The sequence below is a fragment of the Aotus nancymaae genome, unplaced genomic scaffold, assembly GCF_030222135.1.
Source record: "Aotus nancymaae isolate 86718 unplaced genomic scaffold, 86718_ANA_hifiasm-v0.15.2.pri h1tg000051l, whole genome shotgun sequence".
NCBI classification, from domain to species: domain Eukaryota; kingdom Metazoa; phylum Chordata; class Mammalia; order Primates; family Aotidae; genus Aotus; species Aotus nancymaae.
Genome location: NW_026988465.1, coordinates 24,179,000 through 24,194,565, shown reverse-complemented (window position 1 = coordinate 24,194,565; position 15,566 = coordinate 24,179,000). Strand labels below are relative to the sequence as shown.

General features: G+C 45.9%; 1 protein-coding gene across 1 annotated transcript in view; it reads right to left on the bottom strand.

Moving 5' to 3' along the window:
- Positions 1–15,566, bottom strand: part of PRSS16 (serine protease 16) — a 42,673-nt gene that overhangs the window by 8,958 nt on the left and 18,149 nt on the right. Inside the window, exons 2-6 of the mRNA XM_012465873.2 lie at positions 4,069–4,197; positions 3,408–3,614; positions 3,173–3,333; positions 2,041–2,140; positions 1,758–1,887 (exon numbers count right to left, since the gene is read on the bottom strand). Of these exons, the coding sequence (XP_012321296.2) occupies positions 1,758–1,887; positions 2,041–2,140; positions 3,173–3,333; positions 3,408–3,519 (503 nt within the window). The 5' untranslated portion in view covers positions 3,520–3,614; positions 4,069–4,197. The remainder of the gene's footprint in view (positions 1–1,757; positions 1,888–2,040; positions 2,141–3,172; positions 3,334–3,407; positions 3,615–4,068; positions 4,198–15,566) is intronic.

The following is a 15,566-nucleotide window of genomic DNA, read 5'->3' as shown; positions in this document are numbered from 1 at the left end:
AGGTAGGAGACGAAAAATGTCCAAGTCAGTTTAGATGAAAACCTGACAAATGTAGGGAAGGGTTGAGGGCAGTCAAGGGGGCTACTCAGAGGAGGAGGCTCCTAAGCTGAAGAGTTAGAAGGCATTAAGAGAGGGAAGAGACACAAAGAGAGGTGGAGAGTGAACTGTGGATATGTCTAACAGCCTCTTTCTCCTCCCTAGGCCTGTCTTTCTTCCCTAACCTTTCTGAAATGGCTTGCAGTCAGTGCCATCCTGCTGCAGTTAGAAAACCGTTTAGCTTGTAGAAAAGACTGAGATGCAGAGAGGGAGATGGAGCCAAAGAGCCACAGATGTAGATACAGAGACAGAGCAAGTGAGACAGAGGCAAATAGACTGTTACAGAGAGAGGGAGATAGAGCCAAAGAGCCGCAGATGTAGATACAGAGACAGAGCAAGTGAGACAGAGGCAAACAGACTGTTACAGAGAGAGGGAGATGGAGCCAAAGAGCCGCAGATGTAGATACAGAGACAGAGCAAGTGAGACAGAGGCAAATAGACTGTTGCAGAGAGAGGGAGATGGAGCCAAAGAGCCGCAGATGTAGATACAGAGACAGAGCAAGTGAGACAGAGGCAAATAGACTGTTACAGAGAGAGGGAGATGGAGCCAAAGAGCCGCAGATGTAGACACAGAGACAGAGCAAGTGAGACAGAGGCAAATAGACTGTTGCAGAGAGAGGGAGATGGAGCCAAAGAGCCGCAGATGTAGATACAGAGACAGAGGCAAACAGACTGTTACAGAGAGAGGGAGATGGAGCCAAAGAGCCGCAGATGTAGATACAGAGACAGAGGCAAACAGACTGTTACAGAGAGAGGGAGATGGAGCCAAAGAGCCGCAGATGTAGATACAGAGACAGAGGCAAACAGACTGTTACAGAGAGAGGGAGATGGAGCCAAAGAGCCGCAGATGTAGATACAGAGACAGAACAAGAGAGACAGAGGCAAATAGACTGTTACAGAGAGAGACACCAATGAGGAAAGAAAAAGCTAAGTTCTGTGAGAATAAAACAGATGAAAGAAACAAAGAGCAGGTGAAGTACAGTTGGGAGGAAAATGGTGGGAGTTGAGATGCACTGAGGGAGGCTGGGGAGGGGCCATACACATATCTGGGGGAGGCCACGCCATGTAGAGGGATGAGTTCAGAGGCTCAAGGCAGGAATGTGCCTGTAAGTCTGGAGGACAGTGAGGACCTCAATGTAACTGCAGCCCAGTGAATCTGAGAGAGTGGAGGTCAGAGTTGACCAGAGGCCAAAACCCATTGAACCTCGTGGCCATTGTAAAAGCTTTGACTTTACTCTGAGTGATACAGAAGACATGTGGGGGACTTGAGCCAGGGAGGGTGATGACCTGCTTTATGCTCTAACAGAATTATTCCGATTTCCACCTGGAAGTCAAGGGCAGAGCAGGAAGAATGGTGAGGATGCTGGTTCTGTAATCCAGGTAGGAAATGCTGGTGGTCTGCACAGTGATACAGTGGCTTACTTCAGACAGAGACACAGAAGCAGAGATAAGAATACAGTCTAAGAGAAAGACAGATAGGGAGAGAGAGAGAGACCCAGCAATGTGAAGGAAAACAACGAGACACTATGAAAGACAGAGGAAAACAGGGAACCAGGGACTCAGAGGCTGACTTCAACAGTGGAGGAGAGAGACACAGGTGCAGACATGCCAAAGCACAGACATTCCTGTCCTTTGACCCCACTTTCCCTTCCCGCACTCACGCATGGCGGCTGGACAAGAAGCGGAGCTGGGCCATGTCCAGGCCTCCAGCAGGTATACTCAGGCCATAAAACCTGTGTTCCAGGCTTATCACCAGGGCACCCCAGGCTGGGGCCAGGGCTGCGGGGTGGCCTGTGAAGAGTGTATGGTTGGGGGGGTGAGATGCAAGTTGAGTGTCAGCCCTTGGGCCCCTCCCTCAGGTCTCACAGCATTGCAATACACAGCTCCCCTTCCTGGTCCCCACCAGCTTCCCAACTCTGTCTTTCTCTCAAACTTGCCTCTTACCTTTCATCACTGAACCAGGCCCAAGGCTGCCCTCGCCCCCCAGATGCAGGAATATGGGTCCATCCTGGCCAGCCCAGTGTTGGTCATTCACCCAGTAACGCTGAGGTGGGATGGGGAAGAAGAAGTGGCATCATGAGAGTCCTGACTTCTTCTCAATTCCTCGTTTGTTTCAGTCTCCCTAATGGATCTTTCCTTGTGTATTTAATAGTATCTGAAATGAGCTGGTTGATTTATGTGCTCAGTTTTCTCCTGTTCATCTCATCTACTTTATTTATTTTTTATTTTTTATTTTATTTTATTTCATTTTATTTTTAGAGACGGGGTTTCTCCATGTTGGTCAGGCTGGTCTCGAACTCCTGACCTCAGGTGATCCACCGGCTTAGGCCTCCCAAAGTGCTGGGATTACAGGTGTGAGCCACCGCGCCCGGCCCCTGTTCATCTCATCTAGAATGCAAAATCTACAAAAGTAAATTTTGGGCCTGCTTCTTCACTCTTTTCTCTTTTTTTATTCCTTTTTATTTTATGGATCTGAACTACTTTGTTCACATGTGGGCTTTTTGACTCTAGAACTGAGGGAGTGGCTCTCACATAGAAGGAACTTGCTATTTCTTGAGGTAATAATTGTCAAAAAAGTAATAAATGCAGATGGATTTAGGAATAAGATCCAAGTGGGATGATCTTTGGAGACTGAATACAGAGTAAGCAATGAAAATGGTGAATTTGTTCTTTCTTTCGGTAGGTATCTTTGAGTGCCTGTTGTGAGCTAGGTCTGATTCCAAAGCTGGTTCGAGTTTCTGCTACCTGGTGGTAGGTTTTGTGTCCATTCTGGACAGGGAGAAGGGGGTAGGGAGGAGCAGTGAGAGAGTGAGTGTGAATGACAGAGAGAAAGAAAGAAAGGATGCAGGGTAAGAGCTGAGGAACAGAAAGAGTGGGACCCTGAGAAGAGGGGAGACTAAGGCCAGAAGAACAGGGCAGGAAAGGGGATTCTGACAGCAGCCACAGCGTGAGATTCAAGCTGAGGGATGGGGAGAACGGAGGTGTGCAGAGGGAAAACAGGTGCAGACTGAGGAAGAGAGGAGGGAGACTGAGGGAGGGCAGGATGGGCAGTGGACTCCCCGTCTTTTGGCCTCACCTGCAGGAAGGATCGTCTGTTGGACACGTTGAAGGGATCCAGCAGCTGCTCCAGCCACCCCACTTTTGGGAGGGCCTCAGCACCCGGCCCCAGGCCCAGGCCCAGGGCAGAGCTCTCCTGAAACTGCTGAATGTGCTCACCCAGGCGCCTGAGAAGGGAGGCTGTGGGACACGGAGGGGAGGAAGTCAGGCTGGCGCCCTTAGGATGCCCTGCTTGACCCTCAGTCTCCTCTTACCTGGAGCCGAGGGTCCCCAGAGGGAAACCAGGAGCAGAGAGCCCAGCCACGGGACAAACCAGATGGCCATGCTGTTCAGGACTGTTCTCCCCCAGGATGACCTGTTTCTCATCCTCGGTGGCCGGGCTTTAAATTCATCACTTTCAGCAGAGGCTCAGGTTTCTTTCCAGATGGCTTTCCTGGCAGGTCAAGCGTCTGTAGGAACTGCTAAAGCGGGGCAGGGACGCCAGAGTCGGTGCGGAGCCTGCTGACGACACTGGAAATCCCAGTTTCTTCTCTCTGCTCAGTCTGTTCTTCCCTCAGCTCTCAGAAGCACCCCCATCTCATCTCCTCTCCACCCTTCAGTCTACCCCCTCTTTATCTCAGATTCCCCTTTGCATGCCTGACTGTCCTTCAGCCTCTGTCTCTCCCCACCTCGGTACCTCTCTGGAACCCCAGTTGCCCACTCACTCTGTCTTCTCTTTCTGCCCTTCCGCATATCTTCAGCACCCTCGGCGGTTCCCACACCCAGTCTCTCCCTCTCTCTTCTTAGCTCCATCTCTGTTTCAGTCTTCCTCTCCATTCTCCAGTCTCTGTCCCTCAATCTCACTGCGTCTATTCTGCAGCCCCTCACTCTCTGCTCCTCTTCACTGCCCCGAGCCCCTCTGACCCACAGTCTCACCTCTCCGTCGACTCCTTACGGTTCTTCGAACCTACCAGGCTTGCTCCTACGCTGTGGACTGTGATTTCTCCAGAAATGCACATGGCTTGCTTCCTCACTTCAGTCAGATCTGTATGCAAAGGTCATTCCCTGGGGGTTGTTAATAGGAGTGAGATGCTCTGAAGGAGGCTGGGGAGGCAGCCATACAAGGATCTGGGGAACTTTTCACTCCCAAAATTCAGAAAGGTCTTCCATGGTCATCGTTTTAAAAATTGCCAAACCTAAGGTCCTCATCTATACCTTTTCAAACTTTATTCCTAATTCTTTTTATAGGACTTATGGCAATGAGAAATATTGTACATTTAAAAAATTATTCCCATAAATTTTAAAAATATATCCAGAATCTGATGACTTCTCACCACCTCAGTGCTGCCACTGCTAAGCCACCATCATCTCTGACTTGGAATATCACAGAAGCCTCTGAGCTGGTCTCCCTGTGTCTGCCTCATGATTTATTCCACATTCAGCAGATAGAGAGATCGTATTAAATATTAGCTCAGTCATTCACAATCATTCACTTTCTGGTTCAGAACACTTCTCTGGTACCCCATCTTACTCAAAGTAAAATCTAGCAATTAAAACAATTAAGACAATTGTTTTAATTGCTAGTGCTTCCCAGTACGGGCAAAAATGTTTGTCACAAGCCACAGTCTGTAATAATGCAGGAACAAAGGAGAATTTGGTCTATACTGGCCAATAGCTTCCTTACGATTTTTTAGTAATTAGATAGGCAACCTTGTCAGATGCCAAACCAGCCACAAGGGTACAATAATTGTCCCCCGCTGCCTCAGGAAGTGCGGAGTAGATTGATGTTGTACGACAGCTATTTCTTTGCTACCTGGAGAGCCACCCATAAAAGTGCCAACAGGGGTGCAAGGGCCTTTGGGGTTAATTTTGGGAAGATCAAGTTTAAATCTAAAAGGTGTTTAGAGTCATACTGGAGTCATTGATTCTGATTACAAAGGAGAAATCCACTTGGTTGTTAGCTGCACCACACCTTGGAGTGCTAACCCGGGAGACAAAATAGCCCAGCGTCTGCTTTTACCATATATTAAAGCGAAAGACAGTTCAGTGGGGAAAAAGGGAGGATTTGGAAGCACAAATTCAGCAAAAAAGACTGTTTACTGGGTGAATCAAGTATCTGAAAATAAGCCCATTTGTACTGTAACTATTCAGAAGAGACAATTTGAAGGTTTAGTAAACGCTGGAGCCAATGTTTCAGTAACTGCCTTAAATCAGTGGCCCAAACAATGGCCAAGAGGAAGGGCCCCTGTGGGACTTGCAGGAGTCCGTACGGCCTCAGAGTCTATCAGAGCTCTTGAGTCCTTCCGTGCAAGGAACCGGACAAGCAACCGCGTGTTACCCCCATTCCCGTAAATCTATGGGAACCAGACCTGTTACAACAACAGGACACTGACATTTCTATTCCAGCTCCAAACTACACTCCCAAATGTAAGAAAGTAATAATCAACATGGGACATAAACCTGGAAAGGGATTGGGAGAAAGGCAGGGTGGTCTTCTTGAGCCGATTCAAGCATCTGAGACATTTCACAGAAAAGGCTTGGCTATCATTTTCAGGGGCGGCCACTGCTGAGCCTCCCCAGCCCACTGCGTTAAAATGGACAGCTCAGCGTCCAGTTGGGGTGGAGCAGTGGATGCCTTCAAAAGAAAAATTGGAGGCTTTGCAAGTATTGGTTAAGGCACAGTTAGAGAAAAGACATTGAACCAACCTTTTCACCATGGAACTCTCCAGTATTTGTGATAAAGGAAAGCTCCGGCAGATGGCGCATGTTAGCCGATTTAAGAGCTGTCAATGCCGTAATTGAACCTACGGGAGCCCATCTACCAGGCCTCCTGTCTCCAACCAGGATACCCAAACATTGGCCTTTAATTATTACAAATTTAAAAGACTGCTTTTTCACCAATCCACTGGCCGCTAAGAACTGTAAAAAATTTGCTTTTACGGTCCCTGCTATAAACAACAAGCAACCTGCTGCTAAATATCAATGGAAAGTTCTGCCTCAAGGAATGTTAGTCCCACTATTTGCCAGACATTTGCGGGAAAGGCTATTCAACCCGTCAGGAAAAAATTCCCGGAATGCTGTATTATCTACTAAGTGGATGATATATCATGTGCTGCAGAAACCCGAGGAAGCCTTCTTCAGTGTTACTCTTTTTTTTTTTTTTTGAGTTGGAGTTTCGCTCGTTACCCAGGCTGGAGTGCAATGGCGCGATCTCGGCTCACCGCAACCTCCGCCTCCTGGGTTCAGGCAATTCTCCTGCCTCAGCCTCCCGAGTAGCTGGGATTACAGGCACGCGCCACCGTGCCCAGCTAATTTTTTTTTGTATTTTTAGTAGAGACGGGGTTTCACCATGTTGACCAGGATGGTCTCGATCTCTTGACCTCGTGATCCACCCGCCTCAGCCTCCCAAAGTGATGGGATTATAGGCGTGAGCCACCGCGCCCGGCCTCAGTGTTACTCTTTTCTACAGAAGGCTGCGGCTGGCGCTGGTCTTATCATAGAGCCTAATAAAGTTCAAACAGCCACTCCCTTTCACTACCTTACAATGCAAGTGAAAAATAAAAGCATTAAATCTTAAAAAATCCAAATGAGAAAGCACCCTTTAAAAACTTTAAATAATTTCCAAAAATTACTGGGAGATATTAATAGAATTTGACCAACTTTGGGAATTCCAGCTTATGCTATGTCTAATTTATTCTCCATTCTTAGAGGAGACCCTGACTTTCACAGTAAAAGAAAATTGTCTCCCGCTGCCGCGAAAGAAACAATTCAACAAGCTCAGGTTTCTGGGATAGACTCTAAATTGCCTTTACAGTTTCTTGTGTTTGCTCCTGTCACTCGCCTACAGGGGTTATTGTTCAGGATAAGGATTTAGTTGAATAGTCCTTCTTACCTCACAAAACTGTTAAAACACTCACTGTGTACTTAGATCAAATTGCTTTGTGAATTAAAAACAGGCTAAAACTAGAATTCTTAAATTATGTGAGTTTAATCATAGCAAAATAATTGTTCCAATGAACAAAACTCAAATCAAACAGGCTTTTGTGAATTTGTTAAATTAGCAAATTAATCTAGCAGAGTTTACTGGGAGCTTAAACAATCCTTACCTCAGACAAAAAATTTTCAATTTCCAAAATTACCTCCTTAGGCCCTTCCAAAAATTAGTCACTCTGCCTCCATCAAAGGGGCCATTACTATTTTTACTAATGAATCTAATAATGGCAAAGCTGCTTATGTTGGGCCTTGTAAAAAAAATTATTCCAACTAATTTCCAGTCCGCACACAGAGTTGAATTACAAGCTGTCGTAGCAGTGTTAACAGATTTTAACCAGTCTATTGTTTCTGACTCAGCATATGTGGTACAAGCCACTCAGCACACTGAAACTGCTTTAACAAAGTTCCTTCCTGATGAGCAACTTAGCCAGCTCTTTCAGTCTTTACAAACTGGAGACAATTCCCTTTTTACATTACTCATAGCTGTAAGAAGACGTGGGAGCGTATACTAATCTCCCAGGTCCTCCTACAGCTGCTAATAATCAAGCGGACTTTCTGATTTCTGCTGTTTTTACAGAAGGCCAGGACTTACACTCTTTGACCCATATCAATGCAGCAGGATTAAAAAATAAATTCCAAATTACTTGAAAACAAGCAAAAAACTTTGTACAACACCGTCCCCAGTGTCAGGTTTTACATCTGCCCCATCAAGGCGCAGGAGTAAACCCACGAGGCCTAAGTCCTAACGCCGTATGGCAAATGGATGTAACACTTGTTCCATCTTTTGGCAAGCTTGCTTATGTGCATGTTAACTGTTAGGACCTTTCTCATTTCATCTGGGCTACATGCCAAACAGGAGAAAGCACAGCCCATGTTAAAAGACATCTATTATCCTGCTTTGCTGTTGTGCCCATTCCTCAAAAAATTAAAACCGACACTGGCCCGGGCTACTTATCAGAATAGAAAATTACTCGTACTACTAGAATTCCTCACAACTCACAAGGCCAAGCTGTTATCGAAAACACTAATAGAACATTAAAAACTCAGTTATTAAAACAAAAGCAAGAAAAAAACAGAGAATACTCCACCCCTCAATATGCAATTACAATTAGCCCTTGCAACTTTAAATTTTTTAAACATTTCCAAGGATCACATCTCAACAGCTGCAAAACAACACTTAACTGGACAAAAGATAAACTTCCAGGAAGAAAAATTGGGCTGGTGGAAGAACACAAGAGCAAATACTTGGGAAAAAGGAAGGGTAATCACATAGGGAAGAGAATTTGCTTGTATTTCCACAGAAGAAAATCAGCTTTCTGAATACCCCCCAGACAACTTAAGCTCTATAATTAACCAAAACCCAAAAAAGAAGAAAAGGAGAGGCTTCTGGGACCCTCACTAGCCCCCAACAAGCCTGATAGCCAAAATAAACATTTCCAGGAAGCAGGTAAAAACCCAAAACTCCTCAGGCGAAACCGCCAACCTGCAAACAGATCAAGAGGCTGACGCAGCTTGCTGAAAACAACTTAAAGGCACAGCAGCTACCTCTAACTCCTGGAAACAGTCCTAGCAGCAATGGCGGTAGTCACCTTGGCGGAGAGTCTTCTTGTAGCTAGGGCTGAGGGAAATTACACTTACTGGGCTTGTGTTCCTTTGCCACCCTTAATTAGACCTGTTACATAGTTAGATCCCCCTGTAAAGGTATATGTTAGTGGATGCCCAGACCGACAGGTGATCCAGGCCCTCCCACCCTAAACAGAAAGGTATGTTAATGAATGCGTCCATAGGCTATCGTTTCCCACCTATCTGTTTAGGACCTGTGGCAGAATGTCTAAGTTACAATATTCAAAGCTAAATAACTTATGTTCCAAGGCAAAACTGCTCAAGGCTCACTTATCATGTAATTAGCGAAAGAACATTGCAATCTTTAAATACAATTAAATAAGCACAGCTATGTTATAACACTTCACCAAACTAATGAATTTAAGCCTAATAAAAGCCCTGCCCTTTGCAGGCCACCAAATGGTCTAAAAAGTTAGAGGTGCTAACCTGGGAAAGTTGCATTGCAAATAGCAATATTGTACTGCAAAATAATTCCTATAAAATCATCATTAATTAGGTCCCTAGGGGAAATTTGCAGTAAGTTGTACTGGACAGCGCAAAGATTGTAGAAAAACTCCTTTAGCAGCCAACTTCCTGAATAATGCACCAAAATTATATAGAAGAATTAAAACAAATTACCCTATTAAGTGGTAGGAGGACAGAATAGCTCCTCCACCTCCAAAATGGTCAGTCCTATTGTGAGCCCAGAACACCCACAACTATAGAAATTAATAATGGCTCAAACCTCAGTTAAAATTTGAAAAGAAGATTACAGTCTTAGACATAGAGATAATAAAGCTTTGTTTATCATGACATTGCTTTCTAATCAGTTCCTTTCCAAAGTTGTCAAACCCCTTTTATGTTAGTGATAAGTATAGTTAACATTCAGCCCAACTCCTATCATGCCCAAATTGCCGCCTTTTTACCTGCATTAATTCCACCTTTAATAAAGACGCTAGGCCAGGCGCGGCAGCTTGCGCCTGTAATCCCAGCACTTTGGAAAGCCAAGGTCAGGGGGATCACCTGAAGTTGGGAGTTCAAGACCATCCTGGCCGACATGGTGAAACGCCGTCTTTAAAAAAAATAATAAAATAAAATAAAAATAAATAAAGACAATAGTATTTTACTAGTCTGAGCTCCAGAAAAGTTTAAATACCTGTTTCTCTTAACAGACCTTGGGTGGCTTCTCCTTCCATACATACTATAACTAAAGTAGTAAAAGAAATAATAAATTTAAAAAGTTATATTTGCTTTAATAGCTGTAACCATGGGTCTTGTAGCTGTCACAGCTACTGCTGCTGCTGCTGGTGTTGCTTTGCATTCTTCTAGTCAAACTACAAGTTTTGTAAATAATTGGCAAAAAAATTTCTGAAAGCCTTGGAATTCCCAAAGCCAAATAAATAAAAAACTGACAAATCAAATCAATGATTTACAATAGATGGTCGTTTCAAGGAAAAATTGTATCATGAGTCTTAAACACCATCTGCAAATGCAATGTGACAAAAATACTTCTAATTTCTGTATTACTCCTAGCTCTTACAATGCCTCTAAACATCATTGGGAAATAATTAAGCATCATCTACTGGGCAAAAAGAATTTTTTTTTTAAACATCTTGTTATAGCACAAAAAAGAATAATTTAACTCTGAATATTGCTACATTAAAGAGGCAAATTTTTAAAACGTCTCATGCTCATCTTACCCTGTTGCCTGAAGCTAATATTCTTGCTAAGGCAGCTAATCGAGTCTCCAATATCAATCCTTTAAAATAAATCAAAACTATTAAATAACAACCATTGCTAATTTTGCTTAAATTTGTATCTGCATATGCTGTTTGTTCTTAGTCTGCAAATGCAAAGAATGACTCTAGAAAGAAACCAAGAGCCACGAACAAGCTATAATAACAATGGCCGCTTTATATAAAAAGAAACGGAGAGATGTTGCGGGGAGCAGCAATGGAGGAAGGGTTTACAGTGTCTTCACATAAACTGGTGATGAGCAATGTATAACATACTCTGCTTATAAGTAATGTATAAAAGAAATCAGGAACAATAAACTGTGGAAGGCCTCTGAGGCCTCTGGGGAGGAAGGCCTCTCTTTGCCAGCATGTTCCCAGGAGCAGAGTGACCTAAGCTCTGATATTCTAAACATAGTGCCCAAGGACATCACACTCCCTTGAAGCACTGAAGTGTAACCAGACATGTGGGCTCCTTGCTAAGCCCGCTCCCACCAGCTGCGCTGTCTATTGATAAGTGTACACTTTTAGCGCCTGAGAAACTCACATAAACAGCCACTGCAGCCAATTTTATAGTTGATGCACAGCCTCCCTTCACTGATTCACCCTGCCACCTGCACTATAGACAAAAGTGATTGTGTTCAATAAATATTGTGGAAACCAGAGCTCGGGGCCTTCACTGCCTCCAGAGTAAGAAGTGGTGGTCCCCTGGTCCCGCTATCTCTCTTTATCTGTCTTTTTCTCATTCCTTTGTCGCCACCGAACTCAGGTTACCCATGGGTGGGGTATGCGTCTGCTTCCCTACAGATGGGCAATAAAGGCATTGGAAAAGTAAAAGGAAACAACGACTGTAGAAGACTCTTGAACTTTTTTTTTTTTTTTGACATGGAGTCTCGCTCTGTCCCCCAGGCTGGAGTGCAGTAGTGTCATCTTGGCTCACTGCGACCTCTGCCTCCTGGGTTCAAGCGATTCTCCTGCCTCAGCTTCCCTGAGTAGCTGGGACTACAGGTGTGGGCCATCACACCCAGTAATTTTTTATTTTTAGTAGAGATGGGGTTTCACCATATTGGCCAGGCTGGTCTCGAACTCTGAACTCGTGATCTGCCAATCTTGGCCTCCCAGTATATTTATAAATTTGTGAATTCTTAGCAGAATTCAGTGTTAGAACATTTTCAGTAACCCCCAAAAAGTCTCTTCATGCCTATTTGCAGTGAGTTCCCATTCGTATCCCTAGCCTGAGACAACCATTAATCTGTTTTCTTTATATATTTATTTGCCTTTTTGAACATTCCATATAAAAGGAATTCTATGATATATGCTTATGATTAATCACATCATTCTGGATGTGGGGTTACTATGCCACCACTTGCCCAAATTAAAGGGGCATTAGCCTCTGTTTGGGTGTAATGGCTTTGATTTAATTTCCATTGTTTTCAGTAGAAATTATGTTTACTGGTTGTCTAAATGTTTGCAAAACCTTAATTATCGCTGTAAACTCAGCTCTTTGGCTGACAACTAATGAGTCTGCCACACTTATTGTTTCAGCCCCACAACAGCAGCTTTGCCACTGCTGGAGTCGTTTGTAAAGACAGTGACAGCCCCTTCTATGGGATATCTTTAAAGGATAGAAGGTAGTACCTGTTAAAACCTGCTCTCTGAACAAAGAGACCCCCAAACAGGCTTTGTGTGAGAACATGGCTGTTTATTCACCTGGGTGCAGGCGGGCTGAGGCCGAAAAGGGAGTCGGCAAAGGGGGTTGGGATAGGAGTTGGTTTTACAGGTTTGGGGTGAACAGTGGAGTTACAGAAGTTACACTTCAGGGCAGTCTTTTCAAGCTGGGAGAAGGTCTTAGGGTGTAGAGTCAGGAGGCTGGGTCAAGGTCAGTTGTCAACTGAAGCTGGAATATGAATCAATAAATGTCTCATGGTTCTTCCTTCCAGCTATTTCAGGTTCTCTAATTCCGGAAGGCCCTCCAGAGGTGTGCAATCAGACCTTCCATTCCATATAAAGGAAAAAGAAGTGAGGAGTGGAGGGCAGTGGAGTATTAGGAAGGCCGGCACGGAGGGGTGATGGGGCGATGCTTCTCAGGGCTTCTTTGAGTGGGATTGGGGGCCGCGTGGAAACCTAAAAATGGAAAAGAATTTAGACTGCTGGGAGACCTCGGGGCAAGGGGTGGTATTGCACCCGCATTTGCAGCTTGGGCTCCGGGCTGAGGTTCTTGGCCTCCCTTGCGGGAAGAACGGAGCAGGAAGCCTTACCCCCACGGTGTGTTCCACCTCCAAACAAGAGTTCACGGACCCAGAGAGTGAGCAGCAATGCAGCTTATTGAGCGAGCGAAAGCGAAAGCTTCCACAGCATGGAAGGGTGGAAGGGGCTCGAGCGGATTGCCGTGATGGTCAGGGCCGCCTGGGCTTCTATCCCCAAGTCATCCTGAGTTGCTGAGTGTCTGTCCCTAGTCCTGTGTGGGGAGGGGCTTGTGACCACGAGTCACCTAATCTGTCCTCTGAGATGGGGCGTGTTTGCCCCGAGTCACCTAATCTGTCCTCTGAGATGGGGCGTGTTTGCCCCGAGTCACCTAATCTGTCCTCTGAGATGGGGCGTGTTTGTCCCGAGTCACCTAATCTGCCCTTGTGGTTGTTCCCCGGTTTCTATGTGACTTTGCAGGCAGCACTGGAATGTGGTTGAACAGCTACTGATACTTGAGCACGGCCTCCTGGTATAGTTGAAAAGTACCCGTGTCCACCCTTTCCCATGTTAGGATTTCCAAAGGTTCCCCATTGACCCAAAAGCTTTCGTTCCCTCAGTCCCCCCTCTGAAGAGGAAAACCCCACTGCTGCTGGGAAGGGGGCAGACAACCGCTCTTTACTACTTCCTGCTGAGTGGGGGCACAGAAGGGGCCCATAGTTGGAGTTTTCCTCCAGAGCGGAGGCTTCGGGGGTGGCGGGTGGATCCAGGGGTTCACGGTAGATGTTGGGGACTGAGGTCATCTGGGGTTCCATTTCAAGGCCATTTGCCATTTGAGGGATTTCATTCTAGAGGAACCAAAACGGATGAAGAGACTGAAAAGGTGTGGGCCAAAGGCAGTGCCAGGATGATTATGAGGAGGGTCCTGAGAAGGGAGGAGCCAGAGGAGGCTTCGTTGTGAGAACAGGAGGCAGTTTCAGTTCTTTTACCAGCAGGCAGTTGGTTGGCCCTATCCTGAAGCTGTTTAAAGCCTTCTCGGACTATCCCCGACTTATTAACATAGAAACAACATTCCTCATTTAGAAAATGGCAGTTCCTCCTTTTTCGGCAGGGAGAAGGTCTAGTGCCCGCCTGTTTTGAAGGACCACAGCTGCTACTGAGTCTACGTGGCCCTGGATTTGAGTAAGTCGGAGGGAGATTTTATCCAGGATGGCTTTAAATTTTTGGAGTGTTAGGGACACTACTAATCTAGGTGTCCCTGTGCCTAACGAGGAAGCAACCCTTAGCCCGGCCAGTAGGGAAGCAGCGTGATTGCCCTTGGCTGAACCTTGGCAAGAAAGGGCACAGCTACTGCCTCCTCTGAGGAGTAAGTCACGGGGCACTATGTCGGCTAGAGCGAGGTTCCTGTCCAGCTAGTAGGAAGGCAAACGTAGAAGGATCTTGCAAAGAAGACTCCTTGTCGGGCCTTAGTGCACGCTTGCAGCTGAAAGTTTAGCAGGGATGAGGGTGGTTTGCACTCATTTCTCCTTCCCACAATTTGAGTGTGACAGATGGGCTGCCCCTAATGGTTGGAGCTGGATGGAATTTGCCAGGGACATGTTATGGTGTCCCTCTAAGGCCACCTAGTGGTGAGCTGTGTTAAGAAAAACTTGGGCTCCAGAGATAACAGAGGAACAATGGCCTTGAGAATACTGAGGTTCTGCACCAATCTCCACCATCCATTAGGTTCTGGTACTCCTGAAATAGGAGCGTTGCAGGGATGATTACATGGCTTTACTAAGCCCCGGGCTTTCAGATCTCTAACAACTTTTTATAAGCCCTGCTGAGCTTCGGGGCTGAGAGGACACTGGCTTTGGTAGGGAAAAGAGGTAGAATTTCTTCGTTTAACCTGAACAGGAGGGCGTATTTTCCTTGCCCGTATTGGTTTTCTGTTGCTCAGACCTGAGGATTAATTCCCTCCTCTAGTAGAGGGCAGCAAACAGGTGTTTCCCCTCCTACATTTATATATATAATGACTCCTGCTTTGGCTAGAATGTCCTTTTCCAATAGAGGAGCAGGGCTCTCAGCATCATGAGAAACGCATGTGAAAAGAGTAGCGTTTCCCAGTTATAACTTGGTGGGTGGGAGAAGCACCTAGTGACTGGTTGCCCTAGCACTCCTCGGTGTTGACAGACCTGCAGGACAGCTGTCCAGGACAGAAGGGTAAAACTGAGAAGGCCACGCTGGTGTCCAGGCCCTTTATGGTCAGCTTTACCCGGGGCTCGGTGAGGGTGATGGCTGGTGCTGGTGCTGCCCCGGGCACCCTCAGTCCTGCTGTTGGGCCATCTGGTTAGCCACCTCAGGACCTGGGAACCTTCATCCCCTGGGACAGTGTGCCTTCCGGTGATCCCCTTGGCACAGTGGGCAAGGACGAGCAGGTGGTTTGTTCCTTGTGGGACAATATTTTTTAAAATGTCCCTGTAGGCTCCAGTGGTAGCAAGCTCTGCCACACTGGTGGCTAACCCAAGCCTTTTCCTTTTTGAGCCCCTTAGGTCCAGCTGCCTGAGGGCCATGACTAGGGCTGCAGCCTTTTTCTCATCTCTTAGCCTGTTCCTCCTGATCCCTGTTATAAAACACCAAGGTTTCCAAATTTAAAAGTGCTTCTAAACTTTGCTTAGGGCCCAAAGCAGACTTTTGAGTTTTTTTTTCTAAGTCCACAGCTGACTGAGTGATAAATATATCCTTTAAGATTAGCTGACCTTTAATGGAGTTAGCTGACAAGGATGTATGCTTCCTTAGTGCCTCTCTCAGCCTTTCCAGGAAAGCAGTGGATTCTCTTCTTTTCCCTGTGTTACAGTGGACATCACTGAATAATCATAGGCTTCTTCCTAGTCTTTCTTAATCCCTCTGGTATGCAAGTTAGAAAGTGCCTGCAATTCCAAT